The 16,513-nt window shown below is 40.1% G+C and overlaps 1 protein-coding gene across 1 annotated transcript in view; it reads left to right on the top strand.

The window, feature by feature from the left end:
- The window catches only part of SFMBT2 (Scm like with four mbt domains 2), a 219,919-nt gene that overhangs the window by 119,346 nt on the left and 84,060 nt on the right, over nt 1-16,513 (top strand). The window contains exon 7 of the mRNA XM_081091132.1: nt 1,724-1,821. Coding sequence (XP_080947258.1) covers nt 1,724-1,821 — 98 coding nt within the window. The remainder of the gene's footprint in view (nt 1-1,723; nt 1,822-16,513) is intronic.

The raw sequence follows: 16,513 nt of genomic DNA, 5'->3' as shown, positions 1-16,513 counted from the left end.
TTGGTCTTGTCTTTGGAAATCACCACCCGTTCTTGTGACTCAGTTCTCCTTTTACTACCTTGCTAAGGTGAAACTCCCTACCAACTTTCTGGGAGAGTGAATGTGTTGTCTCCTCAGGAGTGCAGGCTCTTGCTTGTTGCTAACCTCTGTGCCCTATTGAATGGCTGTAGTGGGTGTCCTCTGGGCTTTGTCCACTGGAGACCTCAGAATTGCCATCCCCTTCACTGAGATTTTGATGCCAGGCCCCTGAGCCGAACCACTGGGGCACTCCAAGCAATCCTTCCACCTATCCTGGGAGTATTTATGGATTTCTGTGAACTCCTCTCTTTTTCTCCTTGTGGGACTCTGTGATAAGCCATTTCTCACACAGTATCCACTTCTCACCTGGGAGGTTAGAAGAATCATTTATTCTCCTTGCAGAGGTATCATTGGGGCCCCACTGTGTTCCCCCAAATATTCTAGGCACTCCTAAAGAGAATCACATTCTATTTCTGTTCTGATATAGAAATGCCAAATTGGGGGGGGGGGGAAATTCCCAGAGGTAGAAGATGATGAATGAAATGCTAGAAAGGATTCTAGACACTATACACAATGGAACCTATTTAGTCATTAATGCCCCTTTCTGTGCCTTTGTGTAACTGACAGTGAGTGATGTGGGCAGAGCGTTGATGCCTTGGCTAGTTCTGGCAGCATCCTTTGCCTACCATAATTAGGGTAGTCTGAAAAGACTAAATAAACTGCTAAAACACAGGGGCTTCAAGCTCAAGGTGAGGTCAGAAGCGGTGAGAATCAAAATATATGGCACCATGCTAAAAAGCAGACATGCAAGAAATTAAAAATATAGCCCCAAAGGTTTAATGTTGCCTTTTAACTGTACTTAGATTCATATTCACATCCTAACTGTCTGCCTGAGGTAGCTGGGGTTGATATAAGGAAGATATAAACATATCTACTTCAAGTGAGTGCTTCTGCAAATCTTGTTTTGATAAGGTCTTAAATCTGTTGAGATCAGATCATAAAATTCCCCTGCAGTTTCAGCCATCGGTGAACAACAAACAGTGCGCAACCAATTTTTTCTTTTAATTTTGCATTCAGACAGTGTAACCTCCATTTGTAAATCTCTCTCCCCCTACTGCCTGGGGAAAACTGTGGGCGACACGTGGTGCATTTGCAACATATCAAGTGTAAATATCAAACTTGGTTGGTAAATTTTAATTTACCTTTTAATAACTTTCTGACTTACACGGACTATTTTTAGCATATGAGAGCTTAGGGACTTAGTGAAAAATATGCTGTAATAACTGAAAATGCCAGGCAAGAGTCATTTCTAGTTTAGCCATTTATCAGATAATAAGTTCTTCATCAGTGGATATTACTTCCCAGGTAATATATGGAATTTGGGGCAGTGGACGGCTGAAGATGTGCTAATGTGACTTATGCCATTAAATTACTTGCAGAATGCCAACAGAATGCGTACAAATGTTTCCTGAAGAAGAGCCCTATTACGCTTATTCTTCATTTCTGAAAGCAGAATCCCAAGTTGCTATTTAACTTCAGAAAATCCCTTTAGCAGGTGGCCTTTTATGGCGGACAGGGTGTGAATACTTGTGGTTGCTGAGCATACTGGCTTATTATGAAATCCTGGGAAGATTAAATTCAAGAAAGAACCACCCAGTAGAACATTTTAGTCCTTTAACTCTTACGTGGTTTGCTGTTGATACAGAAATCTATCCTTTGAAGATGGCCTCTGAATGGAATAATGCTCTGGAAAAATCCCTTATTGATGCTGCAAAGTTTCCTCTTCCAATGGAAGTATTTAAGGTAAGATGGGAATTCATTGCAATTTATCTACTCTTGTTCAAGAATAAAGGGGGGCGGGGAGAGGGAACTTCCTATATCAAATCATTTCCCACTATTTAAAAAGCTACCTTCTTGGCCAGTTTTCATTTTAAATGTTTTGCTATGCTTTGTAATCTTCACAAAGACTCATATTACAAGATAGGATTTGAAAATTTTTTTAGGTTTACTGTTTTATTCCATAATGTATCTCATTTTCACTTCTTACCAAAGAAACAAAGAAAATAGAGCAAGTCTCTTTTTGGTATTTGTTTAGTAAAAATAATAGAAACTGATGCTTGTCTTGATGGTTCAATTTCCTTGATGGCTCAGGAAATAGTGTGTGAGTACCTATTGGGTGTTAGGTACTCCTACTTCTAGGAGTGATAGAATATGAAAGGAAGATACCCCGACAGAAATGTATAGTCAGGTTCTCAACACTTTTAAAAGCATGCCTAAAACTTATGTGAAGTAGAATATTAAGTTATGGGCTGGAATGATCTACTCAGGTCAGAGGAAGCCATAAAACAACCTCTTCTTATTTGGAACTTGAACATGTGGGAAAGCTGTATTCCCCGTTTTTCCCTCGAACACTCAGTGTGGTTGCAGAAGGCTTACATAGGCGGGCTTTCAGTTCTGAGGGCACATTTCTGCAGTGCCATGGAAGTTTCATCTGGAAAATGAAATTAAAATGGTGTGTAGGTACCACATGCAGCAAGAGTTTAAGGCTGGGCTGGGCCATTGGCATCCTGAATGTTACTTATACTGAAGTTTTCACCCAGCATTTTATCCTGTCACAGCAAATACTGAACCTTCTTGATCAGCACTTGTCATGCTTGTATCATTGGACTTATAAAGACCTCTTTTGATACTAGTCATAGAATTGTGTTCTGAGGTTTAATTGAATGGTGACCTTTACAGTATTTTGAGCCTCCTATACTAGAGGAACAGTCTAAAGATAATATGTTGTTAGCAATAGTGATCAGTGACAATGAGCATTATCTTGGGCTTCTTTTTTTTTTTTTTTTTTGCTAATTGACCAAATAACTCTTATTTCTCTCTCTTCTCCCTTCCTCCCTGTGTCCCTCCCTCCCTCCCTCTCTCTTCTGATAATATCCTCTCCTGCAGAAAATAATAATAATAATAATAATAATAATAATAATAATAATAATAAAGAAAAATAGCATTTTACTCATTTGTAACCTGTCTGGCTCCACTGCCTTTTCTCAATCCAGCTGACCCTCAGGACTCCCGTGACCTCCACAGCTCACATTCACTTCCTTTACAGCGGCCTTAGGGCTATTTTATTTTATTTTATTTTTATTTTTTAATTTATTGCTTAAAGTATTACAAAGGGTATTACATATGTGTCCATTTTATCCCCCCGCCCTAGACAGTCCCCTAGCCTCCCCTATCCCCCAATGTCTTATGTCCACTGGTTATGCTTATATGCATGCATACAAGTCCTTTAGTTGATCTCTTACCCCCCTACCTTCTGCCCCCCAACCCTCCCCGGCCTTCCCGCTGCAGTTTGACAATCTGTTTGAGGCAGCTCTGCCTCTGTATCTATTATTGTTCAAAAGTTTATAATGGTCTCTATTATCCATGAATGAGTGAGATCATGTGGTATTTCTCCTTCATTGACTGGCTTATTTCACTTAGCATGATGCTCTCCAGTTCCATCCATGACGTTGCAAATGGTAAGAGTTCCTTCCTTTTTAGAGCAGCATAGTATTCCATCGTGTAGATGTACCACAGTTTTCTAATCCATTCATCTACTGATGGGCACTTAGGCTGTTTCCAGATCTTAGCTATGGTGAATTGTGCTGCTATGAACATAGGGGTGCATATATCCTTTCTGATTGGTGTTTCTGGTTTCTTGGGATATATTCCTAGGAGTGGGATCACAGGGTCAAATGGGAGTTCTATTTTCAGTTTTTTAAGGAAACTCCATACTGTCTTCCATAGTGGCTACACCAGTCTGCATTCCCACCAGCAGTGCACAAGTGTTCCTTTTTCTCCACATCCTCTCCAGCACTTGTCGTTTGTTGATTTGTTGATGAAAGCCAGTCTGACAGGTGTGAGATGGTACCTCATTGTTGTTTTGATTTGCATCTCTCGGATGATTAGTGACTTTGAGCATGTTTTCATATGTCTCTTGGCTTTCTGAATGTCCTCTTTTGAAAGGTGTCTATTTAGGTCCTTTGCCCATTTTTTGATTGGATTGTTTATATTCCTTTTGTTGAGTTGTATGAGTTCCCTATAAATTTTGGAGATTAGGCCCTTATCAGATATGACATTGGCAAATATGTTTTCCCACACAGTGGGTTTTCTCGTTGTTTTGTTGATGGTTTCTTTTGCTGTGCAGAAGCTTTTTATTTTGATGTAGTCCCATTTGTTCATTTTCTCTTTAGTTTCAAGTGCCCTAGGAGCTGTATCAGTGAAGAAATTGCTTCGGCATATGTCTGAGATTTTGTTGCCTTTGGATTCTTCTAGAATTTTTATGGTTTCCTGTCGTACATTTAAGTCCTTTATCCATTTTGAGTTTACTTTTGTGTATGGTGTAAGTTGGTGGTCTAGTTTCATTTTCTTGCATATATCTGTCCAATTTTCCCAACACCATTTATTGAAGAGACTATCTTGGCTCCATTGTATGTTCTTGCCTCCTTTGTCAAATATTAAGTAAGCATATTGGTTCGGGCCGATTTCTGGGCTCTCTATTCTATTCCATTGATCTATATGCCTATTCTTGTGCCAGTACCAGGCAGTTTTGAGAACAGTGGCTTTGTAATACAACTTAATATCTGGTATTGAGATCCCACCTACTTTGGTCTTTTACAGGATTGCTGTAGCTATTCGAGGTCTTTTTTTATTCCAGATGAATTTTTGGAGAGTTCATTCTAGATCTCTGAAGTATGCCATTGGTATTTTAATGGGAAGTGCGTTGAATTTATAGATTGCTTTGGGTAGTATGGACATTTTAATGATGTTGATTCTACCAATCCATGAACACGGTATGTTCTTCCATCTGTTTATGTCTTCCTCTATATCTTTTTTCAACGTCCTGTAGTTTTCTGAGTAGAGGTCTTTTACCTCTTTAGTTAAGTTTATTCTTAGGTAGCTTAATTTTTTTGGTGCGATGGTAAACGGGATTGTTTTTATAATCTCTCTTTCTGAAAGTTCACTATTGGTGTATAGAAATGCCTCAGATTTCTTGGGGTTAATTTTGTATCCTGCTACATTGCCAAATTCATGTATTAAGTCTAGTAGCTTTTTGATGGAGTCTCTAGGGTTCTGTATGTATAATATCATGTCGTCTGCAAATAAGGACAGTTTTACTTCCTCTTTTCCAATTTGAATGCCTTTTATTTCTTCTTCTTGCCGAATTGCAATGGCTAACACTTCCAGTACTATGTTGAACAGGAGTGGTGAGAGGGGGCATCCCTGTCTTGTTCCTGTTCTTAGGGGAAACGGTGTTAGTTTTTGTCCATTGAGTATGATGTTGGCTGTGGGCCTGTCATATATGGCTTTTATTATGTTGAGGTATGATCCTTCTACTCCCACCTTGCTGAGAGTTTTTATCAAAAATGGGTGTTGAATTTTGTCAAATGCTTTTTCTGCATCAATTGATATGACCATGTGGTTTTTTTCTTTCAATTTGTTTATGTGATGTATCACGTTTATTGATTTGCGGATATTGTACCATCCTTGCATCCCTGGGATAAATCCTACTTGGTCATGGTGTATGATCTTTCTGATGTACTGCTGGATCCGATTTGCTAAGATTTTGTTGAGGATTTTGTCATCTATGTTCATGAGGGATATTGGCCTGTAATTCTCTTTCATTGTGTTGTCTTTACCTGGTTTTGGTATTAGGGTGATGCTGGCTTCATAGAATGAGCTTGGAAGTGTTCCTTCCTCTTGAATTTTTTGTAGTAGTCTGAGGAGGATAGGTTTTAGTTCTTCCTTGAATGTTTGGTAAAACTCCCCTGTGAAGCCGTCTGGTCCTGGGCTTTTGTTTGCTGGAAGCTTTTTGATGACTGCTTCAATTTCTTCCATAGTTATTGGCCTGTTGAGATTTTTAGATTCTTCCTGATTGAGTTTTGGAATGTTGTATTTTTCTAGGAATTTGTCCATTTCCTCCAGGTTGTCTAGTTTGTTGGAGTAGAGCTGTCCATAGTATTTTTTAACAATCATTTGTATTTCTGTGGGGTCTGTTGTTATTTCGCCTCTATCGTTTCTGATTTTGTTTATTTGGGTCCTCTCTCTTTGCTTCTTTGTGAGTCTGGCTAGAGGTTTGTCAATCTTGTTTATCCTTTCAAAGAACCAGCTCTTGGTTTCATTGATTTTCTGTATTGTTTTTTTTGGTCTCTATGTCATTTATTTCTTCTCTAATCTTTATTATCTCCTTCCTTCTGCTCACTCTGGGGTTTTCTTGTTGCTCTCTTTCTAATTCTTTGAGTTGTAGAGTTAGCTGATTTACTACCATTTTTTCTTGTTTTTTGAGATAGGCCTGTAGAGCTATAAACTTCCCTCTCAGGACTGCTTTCATTGTGTCCCATAGGTTTTGGATTGTTGTGTTTTCATTGTCATTAGTTTCCAGGATGTTTTGAATTTCTTCTTTGATTTCATTGGTAACCCAATCAATATTTAATAGCATGCTATTCAGCTTCCAGGTGTTTGAGTATTTTGGGTTGTTTTTATTGTAGTTTATTTCTAATATTATGCCAGCGTGGTCTGTGAAGACGCTTTTTATGATTTCAATCTTCTTGAATTTGGGGATACTTTGCTTGTGACCCAATATATGGTCTATTTTTTAATATGTCTTATGAGCATTTGAGTAGAATGTATATTCCCTGGCTTTGGGGTGAAGTGTTCTGAAGATGTCTGTTAAGTCCATCCGATCTAGTGAGTCATTTAGGATTGCTGTTTCTTTGCTGATTGTTTGTCTAGAGGATTTATCCAGTGTTGTCAGTGGTGTATTAAAGTCCCCGACTATGATTGTATTGTTGTCGATCTCTCCTTTGATATCTTCCAGGAGTTTTTTTATGAATTTGGGTGCTCCTGCATTGGGTGCATATATGTTTACCAGAGTTATATCTTCTTGTTGTATTGATCCCTTTAGTATTATGAAGTGGCCTTTCTTATCTCTTTTTATGGCCTTCACTTTGAGGTCTATTTTGTCCGATATAAGTATTGCTACCCCAGCTTTCTTTTCCTTTCCATTTGCCTGAAAGATATTTTTCCATCCTTTCACTTTCAGTCTGTGTGAGTCCTTAGGGCTATTTTAAATGTACAGATCTGATCCTGTCCTTTATCCTGGAAAAATAAATTTTATTTGGTAACATACTGTACACATGTGAGGAGTTTAAAGAGCAATAGAATGAAAATACAAATGCCTGCCCTCCAGTGTAGGCACCAGAGGTGGCCCAGCATAGAAGCCTCATTGCCCCTCCCTCACCCCTCACCCTCTCTGCTGACTCTGCCAGGTCGCAGGCACCCTGCCTTTGTGTTAATCATTTCCTTGCTTCTCTTGTAGTGTTACCACCTGTGTATGTTCTCCTAAGTGTGATATTATTTACTTGTGACAACACAGGAAGCAAGCACAATCCTAATTGTTTCAGGGAAGATGGCTGGACTGCGTGTGGGTCATCAGCTGCCTTTCCCTTTCCTCCATTCACAAGAAAACTGAGTAGGTAAAGTCATGAGCTGATCTTAAGAAAAGCAGGTATCCTAGCCGGGGCATCTGCCAGAGTTAGAGCGTGAGCTCCAGGCAGTGGACGGGAATGTGGATAGGAGTCAGTGGGTTTATATTTTCTGCTTCTGTCTTACCCCAGCTCAGGAACATGCCCAAGCCCAGCATTTCTATGCAGGAGATGGATCATTCTCATCTGCTTCAGGAAGCTGGGCCTAGAGCAGGGACCAGGAACCTGTTTAGTATGTGGTCAGAATGAGCCAACTGTTAACAGACGGGGTCTGGCATGCGGTCCTCAGATTACACAGTCGATAAAACGTGACAAGCCATTAGTGACATCGGCCCACAGCATTTCTTCTCACTTCAAGTGAGTGAAAATGTCTTTGTTCTCCCCTCCTGCTTCACTGATGGTCTGTTTGGGAACAGAATTCTCAGCTGGAGTTGGGAGGCATTCCTTCCATTTTTTTTTCTCTCCTGCTCTGGGAACTTATATTCCTTTTTCTCCACTGTTCTGAGATTTCACAGTGGCATGCTTTGGTGGGCATCTATTTTCCTCTGTAACACTGGTTAGTTCTGCCATTTGCAACTCATGCCTTTAATTTTGGGATATTTCTTTTAATACAATGTCTTCCACCTCTTTTCTCTCTTTTCCCTTCTTGATCTGTGACTCTGTGGATATGATACTTATAAACTGGCTTTAATCTTTTTTTCCTCAGATCTATTTTTTATTTCTTTGTCTGTTTGCTCCACTGTCAGAAGTTTTCTCAACTTATTTGTGCTGGTATGTTTCAGGAGCACATGTTTGGGTTTTTTTTTCTCTGAATGCTCTGCTATAGCCCCCTATTCCCATGACATGGAAGCATGAGGGTGTTGTCAGAATGATTGGATTAGTTTTTTTTCCTCCCCGACTGATGTGTTTCCTCCACTGTGCTTTGGATTTCTGTTGTTCTTGATAGAGGCTTTCCTCAGTCACCTGGAAACCCTTGACTGTCTGCTCTTGGGTAAGAGCAGGGATTAGAGAGCTATGGGCAGGGCTGGTCACTGAAGGTCACTTTGGAGGGCTGCTTCTTTGTATGGTGGTTTTTCTTCTTTAGCTGGTTTTCCAGGGGGAGTTTTCAACTTCCTGCCTGGGGTTCAGGGTCCAGCTGCCAGTGTCCTGAGTGGTGAGAAGAGGGCCCGGAGTTTCTACACTGAGTGCATAGTGCCCAGCCCACAGGCCAGCGACCGTCTGTTTCATCTCTTCAGAGGAGGGGGCGTGGTCAGTAGCCTTACAGAGAGGGGTAGGGGAGGGTACCCAGGAGCTCAATTGCTTGCCAAAGAGCTCCCCAGACTTATTATTTTATTTACTCCCAGCCATTCCCACTTATAGACGTATTTGGTCTTACAGCTTCTGAGGATTCTGCAGTCTTCGCTGGGCTGGTTCTCAGCTTTCCTGCTGATGGCTCGGGATTTGGCTCTGTTGAACACCTTAAGTTAGTTACTTCTTGTTCATTTGCATTTTAGCTTCTATACCTTTGTCGCTGTTGGGTGGGTTTGTGTCTTTTTTAAAAATCTCTTTACTGTAGTTTTCGATTAGAGTTTAGGAAAAGGTAAAATTAGTGTGGAATTGCAGTTGGCCATCTTAATCTGGCACTCCCATTTAAAATATCTTGTAGTTCGCCCTGACTGGTTTGTCTCAGTGGATAGAGCATCAGCCTTCAGACTGAAAGGTCCCGGGTTCGATTCTGGTCAGGGGCATGTACCTTGGTTGCAGGCACATCCACAGTAGGAGGTGTGCAGGAGGCAGCTGATCGATGTTTCTCTCTCATCCATGTTTCTAACACTTTATCTCTCTCCCTTCCTCTCTGTAAAAAAATCAATAAAATACATTAAAAAATAAAATATCTTGTAGTTTAAACTGAGGGTAAAGCTCCCACATCCTCCCAAGGAGCACTGAGACTGGTGTGGCCTCGCCCTGCTGCCCTCCGCAGTCTTCTGTTGTTAGGTTGTTCTGTGCCCTCCTTGGTGGGCTGAGCTGCCCACACACTGACCTTTTCTCTGTTCTTCAGATGCCTTTTGTACCTGTTATGTTCTTCCTATTAAATTCCTACTCATCCTGCAACCACGAATATAAATTCTCTAAGAGTTCTTCCCTGGACCCCAAGCCTCAGTCCCTATCCCAGGTGAGATTGGCTCCATTGGGTGCCCTCTGCTCTGCCTCATCACCAGGTCACAGTTGTGCTTAATCCTTTGTGTGATATCCATCTCCTCTGCCCAACTTTAAAGCTCCAAGAAGGCAAAGACCATTCTTTTTTGTTTATTGTTGAATCATCCTGTCAAACATAACTGCTTGGCTGTAGTAGTATTCAGAATATTTGCCAAGTAAATGAACTAAGTTTTGAATGGACATAGGTATTTAATTCCTTGAATTAAAAATGTTGAGCTAATGTAGATTAATTGGCTGTACAGGCTTATTTAGAATTATGAATACTAAGACTCAAAAGGTATAAAAATTAATAATCCTAATATTTTTAATTAAAATGTACTTATTCATTAAACAGTTATTGAACAGCTACTCTCTGTAAAGGACTGTTGACTGGGTTCCACAGTTTAATAATTTGTTTACATATTCAAAAATACAATTACTCTCTTTTCTTACTTTGATGTCTTTTTATTAGAATGTAGACTATTATTTTGATGGCGTATCTGAGAATTCTCATCATATTCAATATTTTTGTTCATAATTGATAGTTGCTGTAAGAGTAGATACTCAATGTATTTTTTATTTTTCACAGAACCTACCACAAGGAGGACATATGGAATAGTCACCTAATAAATAACAATTGGTTACATTGAAAATTGTGTTTTTATAGCTTGTTCAGTACTTTTATAAATGTTTTCTCTTACTTTTCATTTGATTCAAAAGAAATGGGTACTTTTATTTTCTTAACCTTGTTTTGTATGGACCAAATATTTACACATTTATTTTTTAATAGTTTATTGATTTTTAAAGTGGAAGGAAAAGGGAGAAAAAGATAAAAACATCAATGATGAGAGAGAATCACTGATCTGCTGCTTCCTGCATGCCCCCTACTAGGAACAGAGCCCAGAAACTTGGGCATGTGTCCTGACCAGGAATCAAACCTTGACCTCCTAGTTCATGGGTGGACACTTAACCATGGATCCACACTGGTCAGGCTCGAAAGAATTTTTAAAACACGCAATACCTGACTATTTAGTCAGGAGTTCTGACTTCTTTTTCCTCAGATTGTCAAATAAAAAAATGATAGCAGCCAACACAATAGCTGTTTGGTGTGGATGAATCAAAATCATACCTATTTTTTTTTTTTTGTCCAATAAGCCAAAAATATATTTTTTGGCATATGGCAGCATTTAGTAATTACTTGATGTGTGTCATGAGATGTAAAAGGTTGAAAATTGCTGTCCTAGATGCATGTTGTTATAGGAAATTGCCAGTGTTCAGCAGCCCCGAAACACAAGTAAAAGCTAATGTAAGCACATTTATGGATAGAGATGAGCTGTACTTCAAAGCAATTCTTTTTCATTATTTTGACACTTTAGATAAGATGGTGTTTTGATGGAATGAATCTCATTATATTGCAGTGTTTGTGATCTTGTGGAATGTGCTCACGTCTGCATTGGGATCTGTGTATCTATGTCTGTAAATGCAACATGTCATGAACACAAATAATGGTGCCAAAGCAAACCCATAATTATTAGTATTTCTGCTGTTTTTAACTCATGACTTTGAATACCATATTTTATGGGAGATTCCGACTTCTCTTATTAGGAAAATGCAGATAATCTCCACATTGTACATTTAGTTGAAAGATATGTAATTAATGAAATGGGGACCAAAAAGAATGAAGCAGATAAAAAAATACATTTTATTGAAAAATAATGAAATCAGTTTTTCCCTTGAAAGCCTGCTTCATTATTAAGATACCTAATAAACTGCTAAAACAATTCATATACTAATACTAATTAACTCTAGAAAAAAAAGTATGTAGGAGTGACTACATCACTTGTCAGCATGGTCTCTCCCTGGCTTTTTTACTTATTATGTGACCTTTGCAAGACATCATTTGATTGACTTATGACACACATGTCCCACTGTCAAAGTGAAATACCCCAGTGCCAATAAAAGCTTTTTATGTTTGTCTTCATAAAGAACTGCTAGGATGGGTTTCTCTCCAAGTTTGTTTCTATCACCAAAAAAAGAAGTGGTTATAAGGCTAATTCATTTTTTTGGCCAGTGACTCTTGTACTGTTCCAGATTTCTAATTCACTAAGTATTCACTAAGATGCAATGCATGGGTTTTGGAGAATTTAGTTTAAGTTTTAAAAATAGGGCCAAGGGAGACTCAACATTAAGAGTCTAACTATAAGTAATGTGGTATTTCACGAGACAGACATTTCTAAGCCTGCTGTAATTACTGTTACTTTTCATTCTCTGCAGTTCTTGTAAGTTGTAATCCACATTTATGATCTCACTTGTTTGCAAATGTCACATTTGGAAGTTTCACTGACAACTCATATATACATCTAAAAGATCTACAAATATGAAACAGCAGTTCCCAGTTTGCCAGTTAATTCCAATAAAGCATTTCTCCCTTAGAGGATCACAGATATGTGGCCTGGAGAAAACATGCTCTCCAGCTTACTTCATTCATGACCACACCTTGAATTTCAAGGAATGAACATTAATTGAAAAGCACTAAAATCCATTATCCATTAAAGAGGTGAAGTTGTTGCGACTTTTAAAAAAATAGACTTTATTTTTTAGAGCAATGTTAGGTTCACAGCAAAACTGAGGGGAAGGTGGAGATTTCCCGCACACCCCCTGCCCCCACACATGCACAGCCTGTCCCACCATCAATATCCCCCACTAGAGCTGAACCTTTGTTAGAATTGAGGCCCTCATTGACACATTTTCACCCGGAGTCCACAGTTTACATGAACTCACTCTTGGTGATGTTCGTCCTATGGGTTTGGACAACTGTATAATGAATGACATGTATCCACCATCACAGAATCATATAGAGTAGCTGTACTCCCTATAAATCCGCTCTGCTTCACCTATTCATCTTCTGTCCCTCCTATTGTTTGAACTTTCATTTGTCATTTTAAAAAAGTTTAAAATCTCAGTGTGTTTGGAATTCCAAATAAGCCATTTAGAGATTGGCAATAGGGTGAAGGGAAGTATAAAAATGGAGACTGGAGGCCAGAAACCTGGGCCTTCTCCTTGAAGCCTCTTTCTTTCTCTGGCACAAGACTCCAGCTCAGGGGTCCCCAGAGTTGCCCCAGGTTGGGTAATTCAGCAGGATTCACAGGGTTCAGATGTTGTTAAACTCACAGTGACAGTTTATCACAGCAAAAGGACAAAGCAAAATCCGCAGAGGGGAAAGCCACATGGAGGTCTCTGGAAATCCATGCACAAGCTTCCCAGACTCCTCTCCTGGGGTGTCCCACTATAGACTCTTAATTCTTCCCTTCATTTCCTATGACAACACATGCTAACTGTTGTCTGCCAGGGAAACTCACTAGAGACTCAGCACCCAGGGTTTCTACTGGGGGCTGGCCATGTAGGCACCCTCTGCCTAGCGCATACCCACATTCCAGACTCCCAGAGGGAAAACTAGTATAAACCATATTGTTTGTGCACACAGTCTCGGCACTGTGAGGCACTCATATTTAGGAAAAATTCATAGCACGGTAGGGTACTGTTTGTCAGCCATATTCCCAGATGTCAGCCCAGGGCCAACCCTGCAGTGGGCTCTTTCTGAGGACTGCGGCTGCAGACCTGCTTTGTTAACCCTTTGTGCACACCTCATTCAGTCCATCAACAAAGCCTATGGGCTCTACCTTCAGCATCTATCCCAGACATCACTCTCTTCTTCCTCCATCACGATGACCCTCGTCCAGGCTGCCCTCACCCTGTCCTGTACAGTTGCATTTGTTTTAGAATTTTCCCCCCGGCTTCTAATTATTGCTTCCCTACAGTGTGTTCTTCAGAAAGCAGCCAGAGTGATTCTTTTGAAACAAAATTCAGATCATGTTTTTCTTTTCCATATAACTCTCCGGTGGCATCTCAACCACTCAGGCTTTGCCATCCCGGGTCCAGCAAGGCCCAGCTCGCTGCCTGCCCTCTGAGCCGGCCTGCATGCTCTGCTTCATCCTGGCTTCCTGTTATCCCACCAGCACTCAGGTGCTCCTCTCAGGCCTTGCAGTAATGCTGTCGGCCTGGACAGTGATTCCCCGATTCCTCCATGGCTTCTTCCCTCCCTTTCTTCAGGTCTCTTCTTAAAATAAAAAATAAGGCTCTCCCACCATCTCCCTATTGTCACCCCTACTGTATTTTTCTTAATCACATTTATCCCCAGGTGTGTTTTGTATTAATTAGTTTTTTTGTTTTGTTTTTTGGTTTTTTTTTTTTTTTTTTTTTTTTTTTTTTGCATCTGATCTCTTTCCCTAGCTGGGGTATAAGCCCTAAAAGAACAGATAGTTTATTTCTATGACTGCTTCATTCACAGTGTCTGGCGCACAGTAAGCACTCAGTAAACATTCTTGAATGGATTAGTGAAGAAATAACTATAGCGATCAACTCAGAAGAATAACAATTCTAGAGAGGTCATCGGTATAACCTCCATTGTGCATAGTTGGATGACTACGTATAGACAACAAAGAGAGGGCTCGATTGTTACCATGCCGTGAATTCACTACTAAGATGGTGTTTTCATGATCAGTGAAAAATCACCCAGATCAGTTAGTTGAGATCATTGAAAATAATATTAGGGATGAATTGAAATTAAAAAAAAACCACACAAACAAACATTTCAGCCCAGCCAGCGTGGCTCAGCAGTTGAATGTTGACATATGAACCAGGAGGTCAAGGTTTCTTTCCTGATCAGGGCACATGCCCAGGTTGCAGGCTCCATCCCCAGTGTGGGGCATGCAGGAGGCAGCTGATCAATGATTCTCTCATCATTGATGTTTCTAGCTCTCTCTCCCTCTCTTTTACTCACTGAAATCTATACAAATATATTTAAACAAACAAATAAAAAACACACCAAAGAACCTCTCAGCATTAATAAATCCCAGGTTCTCTGAAATCCCGTTGCTCATGAACTTGCGGTGTCAATGTTATATATTATTTCCTTTATATAATGTAGGTACATTGAGCTTGAGGAATGAGAATGCTTTAGTTCAGCCATCGAGCTGGCACTAAGTGACTGGTTCTCTTTCTGGTCAGTCTGATTTTCCACTCTATTGCATTGCCTTCCCGGGTTATTTCCGTCTTATTGGAAGCTAAGGAGAGGTGTGTTTTTTGGCGGGATGTGTACATCCAGGATGCTTGCTTTCATCCATTCTGTTATTGTCTCTCTGATCAATTCCAAATCACTATCTGTGGCCACGATGGATGTTAAAAGGGAGCTAAGTAATGGTAACTGAGTTTTTATACTTCGTCAGGATTCATAGGAGATTACACGTGTTCTGGATCTTGAACTTGGGTGAAACACCCAGCTCTTTGTGTTTAATCCAAGCTCAGTTTCTGTTGTCTCTGGCATATGTAGTTGTTAAGCAGATCCAGAATTATGTATACACACCAAATACTAGTTAAAAGGTGTCCTTGAAATCTGTAAATAAAGGGTTTTCAGTAATGGCAAAATAGTAAGTGAAACAGTAAGTTTGGTATGATCTCAAGCTATGCCTATCATACTTTATCCCCATAGCTGAATGCTGTAATAAACAGAAGGGGCAGCTTAAGAAAAGGCTAATTGACTTAAAAAAAAAAAAAGAAGTTGTTTATTATTATTATTATTATTATTATTATTATTAACAGAAGCAAACAAGCTTATTGGAAGAAGGGCATTCCATGCACGTATTTCTTCTCTGTCAAGTGTCAGGCAGTGTTGGTAATACTGAAGATTCCGCCTCTTGTTATTTCCTTGGTTCTTTCCCGCTTTGAATTATGTACCTGTCAGTGTGATTGTAGAGTTAACTCTTAGGAGGCACTCTTTTCTGTAGTTTAACATCTGAGACCTCTGTGAAAGGCCAGAGAGAGAATATCAAGTGTGGCAAGGAGAGAAAAGCTTTCCTGTCTTATTCCAGCTGGTGCAGCCAAAGGGGTAAGAAAGGATACGAGCTGTTCTGTCAGGATAGATTGTGATGTAGCGGTTTCCATGGTGACTGATTTCTTTTTCTCTCGTTCAGCAGCTAAATACAGCAACAATAAAAAACCCGTAGCTAAGTTTGGCCTTCAGGTGGGATACTTCGATTCTCTCAGATTTGTAGGAACGTAACTTAATTTGTTGGCCTGACATTCCCTGTCCCACTTGGCAGAGTGCCTAATACCAAATAATAAAGCAAAACATTCTTGTGTGGCACGTGGTTGCTATTTTCTTCCCATGGAGTTAGACTGAAATGGTTCCTTTAAAGAAAGGCTGTCTTAGGGTGTGGGTCATTTTGTTACCAAAATGCTGGCTTGCCCCCTGTGAACCTATTGGTGTTGTTGACCTAACGCCTGAGTTTTCGACCCAGTGGCCAGTACTAGGCTGTCTTATTCGGGGCCCCTCCCCTCAGCACAGGCTGTGCCAGGCTTGTGCCGCATTCCCTCCTTTGCAGTTCTTGCTTTAAAGCAGCGGTTCTCAACCTGTGGGTCGCGAGCCCTTTGGGGGTCGAACGGCCCTTTCACAGGGGTCGCCTAAGACCATCGGAAAACACATATATAATTACATATTGTTTTTGTGATTAATCACTATGCTTTAATTATATTCAATTTGTAACAATGAAATTGGGGGTCACCACAACATGAGGAACTGTATTAAAGGGTCGCGGCATTAGGAAGGTTGAGAACCACTGCTTTAAAGACTTGGAGAGGTTTGTGAAACAGCCTCTCTGGGGTGGTAAATCACAGGGAAGTTGAGTTTATGCAATGTCCGTCCTGCGCGGCTGAAAGAAAGCCGAGGGAGAGCTTGTGTG

This window comes from Myotis nattereri, assembly GCF_964212035.1.
Source record: "Myotis nattereri genome assembly, chromosome: 1".
Taxonomy (NCBI): Eukaryota; Metazoa; Chordata; class Mammalia; order Chiroptera; family Vespertilionidae; genus Myotis; species Myotis nattereri.
The sequence above is the reverse complement of the archived record's forward strand: the minus strand, read 5'-3'. Positions and strand labels throughout refer to the sequence as shown.